The sequence below is a fragment of the Stenella coeruleoalba genome (genome assembly GCF_951394435.1).
Source record: "Stenella coeruleoalba genome assembly, chromosome: 14".
Taxonomy (NCBI): domain Eukaryota; kingdom Metazoa; phylum Chordata; class Mammalia; order Artiodactyla; family Delphinidae; genus Stenella; species Stenella coeruleoalba.
The window spans coordinates 41,334,110-41,354,069 of NC_137160.1; the positions used below are offsets into that span (position 1 = coordinate 41,334,110).

Below are 19,960 nucleotides of genomic sequence, written 5' to 3' on the forward strand. Positions count from 1 at the left end.
TTCTCACATGTGGCCCCAAAACTCTTGTAAGAGAATTGCTTCTAGATTCTAGGATTTCTTCTTGCCCCCGACCAAGATAAATGAAACCAAGACTTCAGATTTTTATTGGGTTAGAAGTTTTTAGTGCCCAAGGGAATCTGTATTGTTAACAATCTACCTAGGAAATTCTGAAGCAATTAAAATTTGAGAAACACTGATACACACCAATCATTGAAATATACTTGAATAATTTTGAGTGGTATTACCTATCTTAATACACCATAGACATTCCTTCATGTTTTTCACTGTATTCATTTTATATTGCTGTGTAATAAATTACCACAAACTTAACAGCTCTGTAGGTCAAGAGTTGAAGCAAGTTTAACTAGGTTCTAAACTCCAGGTGTCACAAAGGCTAAAATCAAGGTGTCAGCCTGTCTAACCTCTTATCAGGAGACTCTGGTAAAGAATCCACTTCAGAGCTTATTCAAGTTGTAGGCAGAGGTTACTTCCTTGTGGTTGTAGGACTGAGGTCCCTGTTTCCTTGTCAGCTGTCAGCCCTGCCCCTTAACACTGCTTGCATTCTCTTCTGTGACCTCCTCCATCTTCAAGCCATCAGTGGCACAGTGAGAAACCTTTTGTGCTTTGGATCTCTCTAACTTCCTTTTCTGCCACTAACTGGAGAGAGCTCTGTGCTTTTAACTGTTCATGTAATTGATCAAGCCCAGTCAGGTAATCTCCCTATTAAACATCCTCTATACCATATGACATACCATAATCACAGGGGTAATATCTCATCATATTTATAGGTTCTAAGAATTAGGGTGTGGAATCTTGTGGGGAGGGGCACTTTTAGATTCTTCCTACCAGTGTCTAATGCAGTAACACAATATTTATTAATAAATAAATAGTTCACGAACATATAAAGAGAAGTAAAAAGACTCACAGTTTATTTAAACAGACACTAAATAGATATGTGATTGTGATCTCCTGTGATTGTCCAATTCAACAAATAGTTATTGTATAATTACCATGTGCTAATCACAGGTTGATAAAGGAATAAGAACTAGAACTTGCCCTCCAATAGCTTATATTTCATAATTAAACACCTCTAGAGAGAAACTTATTTGATGTTTTGATAATTTTGTCAGAGTGACTTCTCATATACTTCACAAAAAACTGATCTGTATAACTTCTAATCTTTAATCTTCTGACAGGTAATAAAAACACATTAAAATTCTAGGGCTTCCCTGGTGGCACAGTGGTTGAGAATCTGCCTGCCGATGCAGGGGACACGGGTTCGTGCCCCGGTCCGGGAAGATCCCACATGCCACGAAGCAGCTGGGCCCGTGAGCCATGGCCACTGAGCTTGCGCATTCGGAGCCTGTGCTCCGCAACGGGACAGGCCACAGCAGTGAGAGGCCCGCGTACCGCAAAAACAAAACAAAACAAAAACACATTAAAATGTTCAAATATTGGATTAAATTATATCTCTCGCTATAACCCCTGAAAGTGTTCTCTTTTCAAATTTAGCATCCTCTAGTTATATGACTATTTTTTATTACATGACTTCAAGCCCTTTTAACATGTACTTTGTATTTTTAACTGAACCCAGTCAAGTCACTTAACATTTCTGTTCCTCAGATTTTTCAGAAGCAAAACAAATATTATGCATTAGTTAAGTTTTCTTTTTTCAAGTTAAAAATTGTTTTTGGCTAAATTAAGCAAAAAGAGTACAAAAAATGGGAATCTATGGAAGGGGCACTGGAATTTCTCACAAAATTTCATAAAGGAGTTGGTTGCCTAATAATCTGGAAAGACAAGAACTAAAGGCAGCTCTAATTTTTTTTAAATGATGGGAACTCCATCGACCATAATTGTTATACTTTCTTTCTAAAGATTAACACAAAAAGACCTAGTTCCAATGACTCCCTTTTTCTCTGTCTCAAAGCTCCAAATTTTTCCAGGGTGGCAAGTGATCATGCTTCCTGGAGCCTACACTTGTGTATTAGGAGGGGATTGTATGAGCTAGGTTTCTGTCCCTATGGGTGCCTAATACATAGCATCATTTTTCTGCTAACACACAGACACACAAACGCACACACACGCACACACACACACACCACACCATCACACATCATGCAACTTTCTTATACATCCGAAGATAATTCTACTGAAAACTTACCACCTATTTCACTTAAACCACAAGCAGCCTCATTTTCCCCAAATATAACTAAATCTAAGTCCTGTCCAGCTATTGCACAGAGAAACAGAGGTGATGTTAAGAAGCCCCACTTTCTGAGGCCAGATCACCAAATAATATTCTTACCTCTTTTAGCTCCGTAATAATTGAAATTATACAGTTAATGGACTAATCAGTATATTTAAGTACCGCTACTACCCCCTGTATACAACAGTGGAAATAAAACTTAAGAAAGTGAGGCATCTGTTTTTAATCCTCAGACACTTGACAGCTGATGGCAAACAAAGAAATCTAGGTAAATATTGCATTAGTTGCAATATTTCTGTGCCTTATTCCAAAGCCATAGCTAGTAGTTATGATGAACCAGCTCCACTACTCCTTCCATATTTTCTTTTCTTTCACTAGCAATTAAACGACTCAGGGTATTTGCCAGGTGGGGCGTCATGTCAGGAAATGAGGTTTGTCTCTGCCTGCAAAGATTGCTTTGACAATATTTTTCTTTCTGCAGAGCAGAATGAGAAATGCTTCAGGTGTTCTTGTGGACCCTCATTCCAACCCATTTTGGTTTTCGGGCATCTTATTCCCCAGGTACTCAGGATCAATGATGGCAGGCAATACATAGCTCTTCTGTTTCTCTCTTCCCATAGTGGCCTGCGTGGTGTGAAATGGTCAGTTGTCTAGCTCATTTCTTGGACGTATCCTTCCCACAGGCCAACAGAACCTACAGCTGTAAAGAAGAATTGTGAGAAGTGTCACTTCCATCTCTGGAAAGCCTTGTTTTCCAGACTGATATTGTGGCTAAGAGAGGTAACCCCAAGTATCAGTAGCTGGTTTAGAACATGACCACATCCTGAAAGGCAACCCCTCAGGCTCAGGTAATATCTCTCAGGGCGTCACAGCTATTTTTTAAAATGTTTTTCTTTTTTATTGTCTTCTTTCTTTTCTCTTTAAAACTTTATTTATTTACTTACTTACTTTGGCCATGATGCACAGCATGGAGGGTCTTAGTTCCCTGACCAGGGATTGAACCCATGTTCCCTGTGGTGGAAGCATGGAGTCTTAACCACTGTACCACCAGGGAAGTCCCCCACCACAGCTATTTTTTAAAGTTATTAATAGTTCATTCCATTATTTTTTAAGGTCTGTAATTTGTTAGGGATGGAGTAGGTAAAAAGAGCAATGACTCCAAGGGAAATCTTCCAGTTGCTTCATTTCTTTTACTGCGATGTGATTTCATTGATTAAATTTAATGTGTGGGGGGATAAAAGGTAGCATATAAAACATTCTGAGGTTCATATATAGTTGTGTTAGAGAAAGAATGGGCAAGAAATACAGGACCAAGTCAAAAGTAAGTGTCCATCTACTGAGGACAAGTAACTATCCCCTCTAATTAAAGGCATCAAATACAAGTGCTCTGCCACAGAGAAGTTAGCAAGCTTCTCAGATTTTTGTACTTTATCAAGATCTTAAGATTGGGTACTTTGTTGGCAAACTGGGTACTCAGATCAACATGGTGATGGAAGCCCCCAGTGCCTGCCCATGTGTATCCTCTACCCCCACTTTAATTGCCACGCAATTCATGATCCCACTGAGCAAACCTAGGATTGGCAGGTAGGATGATTGATGTCCACAGGAAAAGTCACTCTGTACACTTGATTATGAAGTTCAACTCCTATGCTAGTGGGGTCTTGTTGGAAATTAACGTGGATATGAACATTTTGAGCCCTTAGCCTATTGTGAAAGATCTATCAAATATCATCCTTCCTCCAACTTCTCTTTAAAAATACTCCAAACTCTTCTTTTTCACGTCTCTATACCATTTGGCTGCTGCCAAAGAAATGGTGTAAAAAATAACTGTAGATTATCTTTGTTCTAAGGAGAATATACAACTAGACTTACTGCTCAAAGTCTTGCCCATTTAGTGGATTTTCTTCTATATTTGGGTCTCTCCATGAAATGACTGTACCTTTGCAGTGTTTCACAGAGTTATGGAAACCAGGCTGACATTTTTCGTTCTCAGATTTTATAAAGAACTTCTTTTAAGACACTTAGGCAGAGATGAAAGAAACAACTATTGTGTGACAGTTTTCAGCAACCTGCTCACACGCCGCTGGGGCTGAACAGACTCACTTCTATATATTGCACTTCTACTTGATGAGGAAGGACTACTGAGCATGCCTAAATACAATGTTTAGTGGACCCAGTGTGCTCAATTCATGATGTCCAACTGGAAAAGAGTTAGGAGCTCTTATCAAAAGGCAAAGTCACTCAAGGAAAAATATATTGCCTTACACTAAAACCTTGGTTGTCCTGACAAAAATTCTCCTGTTAGGGATTACCGCTGGCTCCATACGCAATCCTGGTCTGCTACAGATACCTGATTCATTTTGTCTTCATGAAGGTCAAGTGGAAAATCCCCTTTCACTGTAATCTACACCAGACGAAACCTACTAGGTGATGTGCCTTCTTCTTATTGGTAAAGAAGTCAAGTTTTAACAACATATCCTTCACTTTGGAGTGGGTGTATAGTATATAGTTATGCTCTAGAACACTAGATTCCCCCTCATCGAGAATGCAGGTCCTTGTATTTTAGAGTTATCATCCATCCCTTATCATCATGTCTTACCAAGGCAGACATGGTTATACCATTTTTGCTCCCCAGAAATTTTAGTATGGTTTCATCATATGTAGAACTGTGGTGTTTTCTAGCAGGATTTGGTTGGGCAGTTAAAGTCCCCTGTGAACTAGACTGTGGTACAGAACCGGAGAATTAATATGATCCTGGGACATAGCAGTGAGTGAAAGCAAATGGCTTGTTGTGACCTGGTGGACAGGAACTCAGAAGGATGCATTAGGCAGAATAATGGCTGATTTGTTCAAGTTAGTGAAGGAATCGGATCCAAAAATGTTAACAGACAAAATAGGAGTATGGCTACTTATGTCTTATCACTGTGAGCCAGGGGCACTTCCCAGAGAGGGGAGCTTCTGTGAGGTAGAAAGACCCAACAGTGCTTGCTGTAAGGATAAATTTGAAGATAGCCAAAGTCCTATCCAGCTCCATGACACTTGCTTCAAATAGTAAGCTTGTTATAGTTGGTCTTCTTTTTCTTTCTTTTTTTTTTTTTCATAGCTTTTCAGGATAAAGTATTTCCTGACTTATTACTGGCAAGGCAAAAAAACCTCCTGAGTTGTTGTTTGTCTAAATGCCAAATTAGGGGAAACTCCTTTTGGATTGCATTAATTTTAGCTTTAATTAGAATATTTCTTTTCAGAATCACTTAGCCCAAATCTGTCACCTATTTTTCATTTAACTTAGTTTTCAGTTTAAGATAATTCATGGTAAAGCCCTGAGTTGCTCCTTTTATAAATTTTCAAATCACTTTCTAATAGAATGGCTTTATTATAATACTACATGACATTGTTTCTTGTTTCTATTGCCTATTTATTTATTTATTTATTTATTTTTGCGGTACGCGGGCCTCCCACTGCTGTGGCCTCTCCTGTTGCCGAGCACACACAGGCTCCGGACGCGCAGGCTCAGCGGCCATGGCTCACGGGACCAGCCGCTCCGCGGCATGTGGGATCTTCCCGGACCGGGGCACAAACCCGTGTCCCCTGCATCGGCAGATGGACTCTCAACCACTGCACCACCAGGGAAGCCCCTCTATTGCCCATTTAATGTGTTTTCTTGAGCATTTCTCTCCAGTGGTTAGCTGTCAGTTTTCATGGAAAACATTGAACTTCTATATTATAATTGTCTTAGATTTACTTTAAATTTAATGAGATTTTATCACCATATATACTGCTTATTGTATGAGACAGAACATAAAAGACCCACGGTACCAATTGTTTTGGTTTTAAGTTATAGCAGTAAATAACTTCTTGAGTGAGTTGATAATACTATATGAATGTCTTATTCAGCTGCATTAGTTCATTTTGCTATCTATGACATCATTTGTCTTATTATCAAATTTATATAAATGACATCAACTTTGTATAAAGCACTCTATATATACACACATGTATATATGTATACATATACATCCATACCTATATAATTTTCACTTACCTCTAACTGAAAGTTAACATTTTATTGTATTATAAATGTAGTCAGTAAAACACAGTATTCACAGTAACTGCGACTTCATCAGCAAAATAAGAGATATTTTCAAATTACATTGTAATTATTAAAAATGTTCATGCCTATCATTTTCTATAAAATGTCTAGTTCTTTGAAATCCTAAACAAGCTAATGGTAAGCATGAAAATAGTAGTTTATAACTTATTTAGACAATTAAGAAAGCATTCATAAGTTATTACATTAATGGCCATTTCAAAAAATAGGTCCTCTTAGAACTGGGAGAATGCTTTGTTATCAGTCAGTGGACAGTGGCTCTGAGGTGGGAACAGAGATAGACTTTAATAGACTAGCCTCACATAGTCGGTAGGCTTCTCCAAGTACCTACCCTGGGAGAACGAACCGTTAATGATTTTATGTGATCCAGAAAAAGGAATATAGAGTAAAAGGTCCACAACTTTACTGAAATATAGTTTCCTGTCTTCGTATGTAGAATTGTAGAATATACTCAATTCCCTGTCCTCTTCCAGCTCTTTCCTGCCTGTGTTTCTTTTTCTTTTATACTCTCTGAAGTAGAATAACCTCCACCATCACCATCATATATCTCACCTCTTTCAAACTGCACCTCTTGTAACCTGCCTTCTCTGATATCTTCCTCATCCCCAGCGATGTATAGGCAACTTTTCTTTCTCCTAAGAACCTAGTTTATTCATTGTGCCTTATATGAAACTCATGTAGGATAGATACTGTTTTCTGCCTTGCATTGTAATTCTTTTGTTATAGTCTAAGAACAAATTCCATGTGGAGTCTCTATGCACTCACAATCTCAAGAAGAGTGTCTAGCACATAATAGGTATTTGGTTAAAATTTGTAAAGAAAGTAATATAAAGAATATACATTATTTCCTCGTTGGTAGATCAGAATTAGTCTTATTTAATTATTGTGCTGAGCTTAAGTTATATGCTTTGGAACACGTAGCTTATCTCAGTGCCATCCCTATCCTGCTCCTTTAATTAGAGCCCATTCTTCCAATGGCAAGGGCCGAATTAAGAGCTCCCAAACAAGGATAACACCCTTCCGTATAATTAATTTACTGGGAAACTGAATCTCTTTGTTCCTTTCTTACTCTCAGTATTGGTTTGATCATTTTAAAATCAATGTCCTATAACCTTTCAGCAGTAGTCATGCATGCATATGTAACACACGTATGACTTTATCTGCATCAGTAAACTTCTCCTTAGTCTGAATGTTTTGACTTCAAAATGTAGTCAAAGGACTAGAGATGGGAGACTATGTTGCATTTTGGGGCAAACAATAAATAGTTTTTTGGACCTTATAAACATCTGACCTGCATTTTAGGATTAAATTTCCAAGTATTAATCTTAAAACGAAGATGATATATATTTTTTCCTATTCATTTTTCCCAAGGCACTTGGCCTAAAGGCCATAATGAAGAGCTACTGAAAGTGAATACAAAAGTAGGTCAGGTGCTTTGGGAGATTTCAAATATATATCACATATATTTATACACAGAAATAGAGATATACATATATATGTATACGTATAGAGAGAAAATAGATATATGTATGTATATATATATATATAGAGAGAGAGAGAGAGAGAGATACATATTATGTATATTAGTAGATATACTTAAATATACATACACCACACACTGTTATAGGTTAATTCTTTTTATATAGGGAGAACTAACCATTGACTCTGGTGCTGATGAAACTACTTCACACAAAATGCTGGTGGGGATGTTAGAAATAATTTAAACAAATGGTATTTCTAGGGTCTGTACTAATTGGTGGAGGGAATGGGGAGTAGGGAAGGAGAAAGAAGTAAACAAATAGGCTGCCACTCATGGTTAGTGTGATAGACAAGAGCCAGGCTCCCTTGGACAGCCCCCTTGGCAACACTAAGTTCATCCCATCAAAACTAACCTCAGCACAAACACAACCCAAATATTCAACTGCCCTCCTGATGTCACTAGATTCCACACTACCTGTCATCATATTTCACATTCTCCTCTGTTGCTAGGTACACTGGGCACCTTAATTTCCAAAGCTCCAGGTGCTGTTTTTCCTTGGGACTCAAATACAGAGTTTTTGGTTCCAATTCTATGGTACCCAGGCTGAAATTTGAGACAAACACCATCGATCAGGGCCTGTGAACCTAAAGGTCATATCTACAGATCTAAACACTACATGTGTAGCAGCCCGGTACCCATATGCCAGCAGCCACTCAGGATGGAGCAAACTCTGTTTGGTAAGGAAGCAGATTTCCCATGTAAAGCAGTAAACTGATGTGAATTGTTATGATAAACAGGAGTCTTAGATTTGTGGTTTATAATTCTGAAAAAGTATCTTTAAGGAAGAGAGAATGAAAGCCATTAACATGGTTTTATGAAGCTAGACAATAAAAAATCATTACGGTATCCTCAATGTCTGCTCACCTCTTTATATTAAATTTTTCTAATACAGACATCAAAAACTTTGTTTTAAATTTTGATTTATGAAACAGTGGCATGTGAGATTATCAGTTCTTTTACCATTTACAAGATAAAATATGTGGATATGTATTTGTTACAAATGAGTGAATAATTAATTTTTTCTTCATGAAACGTACTGATTTACTCAGGAATGAAATATGTAAAGCTGTTGAATTTAGTTACCTTGGTAACATCTGGAGTGAACCACTCTGTCTAAAAATACTTTCTCGTTTATTCTTTATACAAAAATTATAAATACATGACTTTTATTAAAGACTCTCCTGATAAATGATGTTTCTCTTACCTGAAAAATGAATAAACGGTATACTATTTACTAATATGTATGATGATATCAGACTAAAGAAACAGATATAGCTTGTTTAATTTTTAACTATAATTGATATTGGATTTGTTTCATGCTAATGTAGATTTAGTTTTTAAATGTATCTTTAGAGTTATATTTTTTAACATATTGATAAACTTTTCTTACATGAAACTTTTATTATTTTTTAAAGGATTCTAATTCACAAATGTTAAATCACAGTTTTCTTCATGAATTAAATAATTGGACTTGAATGTGTCCATTATACTCTTCTTTGGATTTTCTTGGAAAGAAATAATCAGAAATGACCTTTCATACTTTAGCATAACCATATGACTTAGCATAAAAGAACATCCATAAAATTCCAAATTACTCATACGTTATTCCCCTAATTTTGTTTTTCAAACCTTGATATTTCCTTGTTAAAAGAATGTTATCAGTTTCTCAAATTAATAGCCATGGAGACTGCTACGTCATATTTCTTATGGCCAGTTTCCTAAATTCTCTTGTCTTCTCTCCAAATGAGGTCTTTTCTTGAACGGGTACATAAACAGAGTAATTTAAAAGTAGAATCTTGTGCTGTGAACACATTTTAATTTTCTCACAAAATAGGTTCTGAAAATTGTTTAAAAATGCTATTTTGCTGATAATTACACTGAATGCCCTTTGTTTTCATTTTTTACTAGAGCAAGGAACCTGGGCTTTGTTCTGGACCCTTGTCTATCTATTACCAATCTTAACTGTTCTTTTTTTTTTTTCATTTTTATTGGAGTATAATTGATTTACAAGGTTGTGTTTCAGGTGTACAGCAAAGTGTTTTGGTTATACATATACATATATTCATTTTTTTCAGATTCTTTTCCCATTTAGGTTATTACAGAATATTAAGTAGAGTTCCCTGTGCTGTACAGTAGGTCCTTGTTGGTTACCTATTTTATATATAGTAGAGTGTGTATGTTAATCCCAATCTCCTGACTTATTCCTCCTCCCTACGTTTCCCCTTTGGTAACCATAAGTTTGTTTTCGATTTATTTTCTATTCTTAAGATTTTGTTTAGTCATCCACTCTTATTCTGCACTGCTGCTGTTTTAGTTTGAGCTTTCAGCAATGCTGACTTAGATGGCTTCTACATCTCCTAACTGGTCTCCCCAGTTTCCATTTTGTCACCTTCATACTATTCTCATCCAAGACAGAGTCATCTCTTTAAAGCATATTTTTTTCACATCACTTCCCACAGTAAATTAAAATTACTTCTGTTGACACTCAAGGTAAAATCCAAGCTCTCTGATACACAAAACACTTATCTTCCTCCCTTTTTAGGTCTTCCTTTCTTCTGTCTCTCTTTTGCATTCAGCTCTCTACTCTTATTCCTCATGTGCCCTGCATATTCTTGCCTCTGTGACTTTGCACCTGCCGATGTCTAGGTGCGGAATGCTCTTCCCCAACTCTTCACCTGGTTAAAGCTTTGGAATTCAGCCACCTTCTTTAGAAATCTTCTCTGATGCCTTTATCCCTTGTTCTGGATTCCTTGTTCCTTTTTTACTCTGTAGTTTAGTTGAATGTTTATTTTTCTGTCTCTTTAAATTATCTGTGAACTCATTGACTCATTGAAGCTGCAGGGGTCTCTATTGGTGAAATATTTAACCCCCTTTTGGCCAAAAATAGGCACTCAGTAAATGTTTGTTGAACAAATGAATGAAGAAGTGAGCTGTACTACTCCTTCAGAATGTAAACATTATTTCTGTGAATTTAATTGATTAGATGGCATCAAATATTTCATTACACCTTACAAAAGGAAAGCATATTTGAGAATAGCAGAAATCAAACAAAATAGTCACAAAAAATCACTGAATATTACTACTCTTGCTCACTGATATTTACATGGTTTCACTGATAGCCCTGCCCTAAAGAAAACAGTTTAATACTTTTGTCCATCATGATCCTTTAAAATTAATAGTAAATTCTTATCATAAATGTAAAGAGGAAATTAAGAGAAACAAAATTTTATTTTTTATGTAAATTTTATTTCTGACTCTGAGTACACTGTTATTGATCTTCTAAACAAGCTTATTATATATTTTAAAGCCAGAAAAGTTTTCCTAATTCTGCTTCTCCGTTTTCCCTTTTTTCTACAGTTTTTCCATTTTTGTTATAGAAAAATTATATATACATTTAATTATATATTATAAATGATACATTTTATAATACATTATAAGTTATACATAGAGTAGATAATAGAGAATATTAGAAAATCCAGTGCCACACTGTTAAGAGGACATCAGTATTAACGTTTTGGACTACAACTTTTCAGTCTTTTTGTTCTTGTGTTTATGTGTTTTCTTTTTACGAAATCGGGATCATCTCGACCACACCTTTCTGTAGCTAGTTTTTTCCCAGTCAGTGCCTCATGACTCACATTTTCTTGGGTATTTAAAATGGAATATTGATTAATTCCATAATCTAAACGTTCCAACATATGTTAAGCCAAATTTTTATTTTTGATAATTTATATCATTTCTAAATCTTGTATTATAAACAACACTGATTTAACTGTCTTTTTACCTGCACAGAGATGCATGAAATGATTAAACTCCTTAGGCTTAAGAGTCTTCATAATGACTGGAGCAAAGTTTCTGAGCACTTTTAATGTTTCAGATGCATATTAAACACCCATAGCTTGTACCAGTATATACCCCACTAGCAAGGTGGAAGATGCTTTCATCAGAGAATTTTCACCAAATCTGGTTGTTCTCCCTGGAAAAACAAAAACTACTTGCAAAATAATTGGCAAATATCTTGTTCTCGCTTTTTTTTTTTTAATTTACTTTTCTCTGAGATTGCATTTGAGATTGAACTGTTTTCTTTGTTTCATCTTATTATTTTATCTTCTAATTATTTTACTTCACTTCCTGTGCCTAAATTTGCCTACTAGATTAAAAATAAGAATGGCTACTTCACAAGTTTATTGCTAAGGATAAACTACACATTATATGTAAAATTAGGTAGCACAATGCCAAGCACACAATTGGAGCTCAATAAATGCTAGTTGAGTCTATTCTCTAGAGAATGGACTTGAGGATATGGGGAGGGGGAAGGGTAAGCTGGGACAACGTGAGAGAGTGGCATGGACATATACACACTACCAAACGTAAAATAAATAGCTAGTGGGAAGCAGCTGCATAGCACAGGGAGCTCAGCTCGGTGCTTTGTGAACACCTACAGGGGTGGGATAGGGAGGGTGGGAGGGAGGGAGACGCAAGAGGGAAGAGATATGGGCACATATGTGTATGTATAACTTATTCACTTTGTTATAAAGCAGAAACTAACACCATTGTAAAGCAATTATACTCCAATAAAGATGTTTAAAACAAAAAACAAAAAAAACCCCACAGTATCATTTACATTAGCATGCCAAAATGAAATACTTAGGTATAAATTTAACAAAATATGTATGAGATATATATGAGGAACACTACAAAACTCTGATGAACAAAATCAAAGAAGAACTAAGTAAATAGAGATGTCTTCCATGTTCATGACTAGGAAGATTCAATATTGTCAAGCTGTAAGTTCTCAATCCCAATCAAAATCATAGCAAATTTTTAGGGGTATTGTTTATGAATATTGTTATACCTCTTGTTACATTTATCCTGTTATCATTATAAATTTTCCTTTTATCTCTTGTACCAAAAAAAAAAAAATGCTAGTTGAAGTAGAAACTGATTAGCATATCAATAAAATCAAAATATAAATTTTTCTTTCCAACAGATGATTCTGCTGCCGAGAGCTTTAATGGCAATGAGACTCTGGGGCATAGTTCAATTGCTTCAGGGGGAACACACTGCAGGGAGATGGGCGACTCTAATGGTGATGGCAAAACTGGGCTGGAGCCGGACGAACAGCCACTGAACCTGAGTGACAGTCCCCTCTCAGCACAGCTGACTTCAGAATACAGAATAGATGACCACAGCAGTAATGGAAAAAACAAATATAAGAATCTGCTAATTTCTGACCTCAAGATGGAACAAGAAGCGAGAGAAAATGGAAGCAAGGTAAGGTCATGTTACGATTTTCAAAGAACTTTTAAGTTGGTCATGAAGGTCACAAAGAAATACTTATTTATACAAGAGATAAAGATTATCGTCACTAAAAATATTTTAAACAAATCCCAACAATGGGTTACCAAGAAATTTATAATCATAGATACTGTGTGTTCATGTTATAAAAACAGAATAAATTTCAGGAATAACAGTGAACAAAATGCATCCTCTCTTAGGCAAAGTGGTGGGTTTTTATATATGGAATCAGTTGATTTAATGTGTCTCACTTATATAATCTTATGCATCTTGTCTTTGGGAGTTTGTTGAACTCAGATGTGAAAGTTTAGCTCTCAGAACACAATTCTGAACTATAAAAAATCACTAGTTTCTCCTTGATTGGATAGGCGTATGTGGCAATAAAATTTCAATTAAATTCTTAAGTTTGCTTTAGAGATCTGTGGACTTCAGTCAGTAACTTACTTCATGTGCATAGGAGAAATGTGTCAGTTTTCTGGATCAAACGTATAGATCAAATAACTCCTTGAACAAACAATTTAACATAAACTGTGTTATACAAAAGACAGAAATGTGTTTCAGATATATTATCTAAATTTCTAGATTCTTTATATCAGAATAAATTACAATCTTCCCCATTCCCAATGGATTTATTCTTTAAAACAATAAGCTATATTTCTATCATTTTGAAATAATTCATGCTGATGACTTTGCTCTATAATTTTTGAAGGTATGCTTTTGAACGCATGAGGATTTTTATAGCGTATACATTTTGACTCCCTCCACTGCTCGCACTTCTAAGTTAGAGCTGTAGAATTGGTCTTTTGAAATAGATCCTGAAAGCAAAATGTCTTAATCTGGATTAATTTCTGAATTTACTAAAGCACTGTGCTTTCTAAATTGGCTCTATTTAAATCCGATTGCTTGCCTGACGGTGTGTTGTTTTATCCTCTTTTAAGTAAGTTACTGGACATTATCAGACTCTTAAACACTTCTGCCTGAGGAAGGCTGTTACAACTTTTGCAGGGGTAAATGCACAGTACTCTCTTTGGTGGTTTAAAGCCAGATCATACAAACACAGGTGATTTTATATTCGCTAACATGATCTGAATCCCCATGTTACATTTTACAGAACAAAACAACCGTTAAGTTTCCCTGCCCTCCACATAACCCTGTCTTTATAAAACTTAATCACAAAATGTCCTTTTAATGCTATATATCTGCAGAAATTTTTTTCTAAAATCATCCAGTGGTTTGCTCTTCTCTTCTTTCCCCCCCTGTTCAATATTACCATAGGAACTATGCTCATTAAAACACATTCTTCCATACATTAGACGGAATGAAGTTACTTTCCTACCTCTTTCAAAATGAGGCTATAAAAAGCACAGATTGATTGAGCTGTGAAGAGTAAGATGGGAAGTGGACCCGGGGGAGAAGGAAGCACCTCTGAGGAAGAAGGTTTAATGGTTCGGTTAAAGAACAGCTTCCATAGCTGACTGAGAAGTAGCCAGAGAGACAAAAGACAAATCAGGAGGGCATAGTATAGGAAAGCTAAGCAAAGTCCATCTTTCAAGAAAGAGAGCAGTCAGCTTTGATAGACGCTGCTAAGAAATCAAATCAGATGAAATAGAAAATAATTGAATTCGTAAGAATAGTTGTGGCAGCATGTTGGGACCAGAATCCAGAGGGAAGTTTTTCAAAAAGGATATATTAAATACCTGTCACACTTACAGCAATGGGTAGATAATAGAGACAACTCAAAGACAGAAGAGTCTTTATTCTTATGGCTCTTAATACAGTCATGGTAAAGAGAGTACATACGTTACCAAGTGCAATCTCATACTGCTCACCGCACGACTGTCCAATCAGTTGAGGTATTGGGGTAAGGAATAGCGACTTTGTTCAGAAAGCCAGCAGACCAAGAAGATGGTGGATTAGTGTCCCAAAGAACGATGTTATCCAAGTTAGAATTCAGACTTCTTTTATACTAAAAGGGGAGGGTGTATGGTTGGTCAGTGCAAACTTCTTGGTGTGGGAATCCTTTGTTCTTGTAGCTGTCCAGGCAGGTCCGGTCATAAATGTTATTCTCTGTTCTGCAACTTTTTATCTCTATATGAATGGAGAAGTGTTATACCTTTAAACATTCTCAGAGCCTTGAGAATGGGCTATCCTGTATATTTCAGGCTGTAGGCAACATTTTTAACTTGTAGCAAAAACAACAGAACAGGAAGGTTAAAGTAAAATAAACAGATCCAGTATGGAGTCAGATTTGTTCTTCCCTATTACACATATACATAGAAAAGTTTCTTAGCAAAAAAGTAGGCAAATATCTATTCCTGTGTTAAAACATGGAGAGTTCTGAATAAGAATATACTATTTCTATTGAAGTAATGAAGAGGGCTTCCTTCACGAAGTGAGTCTTGTACTTTGAAGGAATTGTAAGACTGCCATTTTTCAGAAGGATTCTCTTATTAGACACTGTGAAGGACCTGGAATGGAGACAGGAAGGGTGAGTGGCCTCCTAGACTAGGAAACTACTGTCCATTCCGAGATAGGTATGACTTCATAACATGGTATATGAGGAAAAACCCAATATCATTATGCAAGGTAGACAATTTGCCACCAATTAATTTATTCACCAACTATTTATCGAGGAACTCCTACATGCAAGGCACTGTTAGAGGAAGCAAAAATATGAAAATGAGCAAAGCAGGGTCCCTGGCTCTCAAAAACGTATTGTCTATCAGGAAAGAGAAGCAAACTTGTAATTATAATCTGATTCCATAAGTAATATGTTGGGCATATGGCAGGGTGACATGAGAGAGCAGAGTTGGGACACCCATAGGACCATGATGAATCTTAAGGAAGACTTTATAGAGATTGATGCCAGGGATAAGTGTGAAGGGCAAGAAGTGATTCAGATGGGGAGGATTATTTATGGTAGAGCATGTTTCGAGGCCTAGAACAGTGAGAGAGTACTCTGAGCATGGAGATTGGCAAGGAGCTTAGCATGGCCGCAGTGGAGAATGTGTGGAGGAATGGAGGATAAAGAGGCTCTATCATGAAGGCTTTGTAGGCCGGTTTAAGGACTTTGGATTGTATCCTGTAGGTGGTGTTTAGCATGATAAGGTTATGGTCAGCTTGGAATTTTAGAAAGATTATTCTGGCAACGTTGTGGTGGATGAATACAATAGGGACTAGGAAAAAAAGACAGAAAATGGTTAGAGAGTTATTGTGGCAGTCCAGGAAAATTATAATGCAGAGGCATAGTAAAAAAAGTAATAACGAACATGATACTTTTGTTCTTTTGACACTGTGTCTGCAGGACTACCATATACAGCTCCATAGGTTGTATATTGTCAAACTCTTGGGAATGTCTTTCACATAGATTACCATATGAATGGCCTCTTTACCTCTGTACATTCCATTAGGATGTAAATTCTATAAGAATGATGTCTACCTTGCTCACTGCGGTATGTCTAGCACATGGCTTAATACCTGGTACATAGTAGTTTCTCAAATATTTTGGAGAAATAAAGTTTTACTGAATGTGGAAAGTGAAGCAGAGAACATTTTGGTATGACTCCAGGATTTAGGGTCTTGTTTCCTGAGTGGATGGTGATTACGTTTACTAAGATTCAAAATGAGAAACATTTGAAGGAAGCTGGTTTGACATATAAAGTTTATGGTATTTATGCAGTATCCATTAGAGATGTTTAATAGGTATTGGGGGCATATGTTTCTGCTTAGAAGAAACATCCAGGTTGGAGAGAGAGACATTTGAAAGATTTCAGAGAAGTGCTGCTAGAAGCTGTTGTGGTTGATAAGATCACCTCAGAATTACATAGACTAAGGAGAGAGGAGCTCAAAATATATCATCCTGCAGAATGTAAACCCATCAGGAACAAGTGGCATAGAAGGAGTTTGTAGGGAAAAAAGAACCCCAAAAGAAAATGAAGGCAGCCAGATAAGAATAGGGGATATTTTAGAAGCCAAAATACAGGGCATTTCAAAATTGATGTAAGTGGTTAAATGGAGTAATCCTTAGGTGAAGTGACATAGGTCTAAACCTGGAGGATGTTTAGGAGAGTTAAGGCTTAGAGTATGGTTCAAAACCCATGGCAGAGGAAGAATTAGCAGAGTTAGTGGGAAATTGGATTGATGTTAGTTGTAGAGGCTGGGTAGGAAAGCTGAATCATTTTTATTGTGAAGGAGACTGCATCTGGAATTTTGCTTCAGGAATTCTTCTTGCAATCCAACTCTAAACGCAGAGTGCCGCAAGGCTGTCAGGTGACCTTCATGTAAAGGTTTAGCAAACTCATGTGTTCAGTGGTACCTTTTCAAGTCCTTAGGAATGTTTCATCAATTCTGTGCGAATTTATAAAGTGACACTATTACCAATTCTTTCTTCCAATATTTTTGAGGCTAGCCTCTGTTTTACCTTGGAGAAATATAAAAGCCTAATTATGTAGTATCTCTGAGAAACTTAGATTCCAGTGAGTTTCATATTGACCTATTTCACAATTTTATTATGAAGAATATCAAGCAAAGATGATTATAAAGCATTTTAAAAACTTAACAGTGAATAGAAATGCTTAAAAAGAATAGCTGAACTGGACTAGGCCATTTACAAATTGCTTATTATTATGCAAAGTCACTTACTGGACTAGCTGGGAATCATATTAACCAATCTAAAGAAGAAATGTATTGCATGAAAAGAGTTTAGAAGTTATTTATTTGCTACTTGCAGATGGCCACATTTTTAAAGGACAACTGGTAACGTTAGAGCCCAGAAGAAAGTGGAAATGTTGATTAAGAGCTTGGAAGATAAGACTCAGGAGGAAGCATTAAGGGACTAGTTATATGAAAAAAGAAAGGCCAAGAAAACCCAAATCTGGGTATAGATATGTTCAAAATTATTAATAAATGAGAACAGAAAGAAACCTAGAACTCTAATGGAGGGAAATACATAACTTAAAAACGTGTATCATAGATGTTTTTTTTCTTTTTGGTTTTCTCTTTTTCTCTTAGTATCTGTGATCCAGCTGCATTTTACTTAATATGGTAAAATATTCTGAATCAATCCCTGAAAGAATAATCTTTCACGTAATAACTGTAGTAGGAAGGTAATTATTGTTTGAGGGTTAATGTGTCACTGTAGTTGCTACATATTTAGTTTTTGGCTTAGTTCCCAGGACCCTTCAATCTTCACTTCACTTAAAAATATGTTTTTCCTCAATGTGGCCCATGTGACATCATTTTCAATCTTTCCTTTAAATTTTTATCAAAATGGATATTACCATTCAAATTAAAGTTTATAAAATATTTCTCACAATTACCATTAATAATTGCTATGTGATTTTATTTAGATATGATGAATGGAAGCAGTTGATTTTTTCAAAATATCTCTTTGAAATATTTAGGTGTAATGAGATTGCCTTTGAAACATAGGAATGGTGGATTAACTTTTGGAATAATATTATTTTTGTCTTTGTCATGTGGCTATTCCAGCTTATTATTGTTTTAATTTGATGATTTTCAATTTCGGGCTTCTTGGTGTTGTGTAAAGATTTTTGGCTCAGATGTGGTTCAGATAGAAATAACAATATATATTCAACAAATGTGCCTAATATGTGCTAGGCATTAGCCTGGGTGCTAGAAGGACAAAGAAAAAAAGGTCTCCATCATTAAGAACTCACATTTTAGCCAGAAAGATAGACACATAAATAAATAGGTGTATTATAACAGGGAAATTAGTTTGTATGTGAGAATGCCTTCTAGGCCTATTAGCCATGCCTTGGAAAGTCCTCAAGTTAATTCGTAACAGTTAGGTAGGAGATAGTCACCTGGTGAAGGGGAGAAGGGAATTCTTAATGAGAAGAGCATTAAGTTAGTGTTTAGAAATGTTGAGGGTGGAAGTGGTGAGAGATGAGTCTGGAGAAGTAGTTCAGGTGTAAGATTAGGGTAGGCTATGAATGCCCTTTTATTGCTTGAACTTCACTTTGTAGTTTACAAGGAATCACTTTAGGGTGTTGGATAGGACTATAGCATGGTCTGATTGTGTTTTGGGATTCATCATTGTGGCATCTTTCTTACAAGATGGCTTTAAGTGGCATAAAAAGGGAGGAGGCTGTAAACAGAGCATGAGGTCCTGCCTTAGTGAGGTGGTAGTAGGGATGAAGATGAAAGCAGAGATTTAACAAATATTTAGAACGTTAAATGGACAGAATTGCGTGTGAAAGAAACTAACAGCCACAGGATAAAGGGATGATGACACTGGGATGCCATATCAACTCTAATAATGATGAACACTTGTGTAAAGCTTTCATATTTTTAACTTAAACCAATTCATTGTATCTGATAAGGAGAGAATGTGTAATCACCAGTCTCATTGAAACATAAGGGCATAGATTTTAGTGGATGTTATACTATTTAACTGAAATTAACTATATATCAATAGTTACTTAAGCGGTAGAGCTTAGTATTGAACCCAGATCACCTGAAACCCATGTGCTTTTCACTACACCCACATTGGCTGATGCTGTGTAAGACCAGTTATGTTTATGGACCCATATGGAGGCTATGACGGGCAAACAATTCAGAGAGGCAGAGATCTAGTACAATTAGCAGTTAGTTACTTGATAAATGGCAAATACTTGCAGTGACATTTCTTATACGAATATATATTTTTTGCTCTTCTTTATGAATTATTTTACAAAATGAAAATAATATACCAGATGCCTCTGTTGAAAACCTAAGCAAGTCTACAAAATATCCATTTATTGTTTTAGTGCATGAATGTAAAAACAAATGGGTAGGAGCTGAC

At 36.2% G+C, this 19,960-nt stretch overlaps 1 protein-coding gene across 6 annotated transcripts in view; it reads left to right on the top strand.

Annotated features, from left to right (window-relative positions):
- The window catches only part of NOL4 (nucleolar protein 4), a gene marked incomplete at its 5' end in the record, with an annotated part of 393,000 nt that overhangs the window by 199,475 nt on the left and 173,565 nt on the right, over positions 1 to 19,960 (top strand). For all 6 annotated transcript variants that reach the window (XM_079942558.1, XM_079942556.1, XM_079942557.1 and 3 more), the window contains one exon: positions 12,848 to 13,131. In XM_079942558.1, coding sequence (XP_079798684.1) covers positions 12,848 to 13,131 — 284 coding nt within the window. The remainder of the gene's footprint in view (positions 1 to 12,847; positions 13,132 to 19,960) is intronic.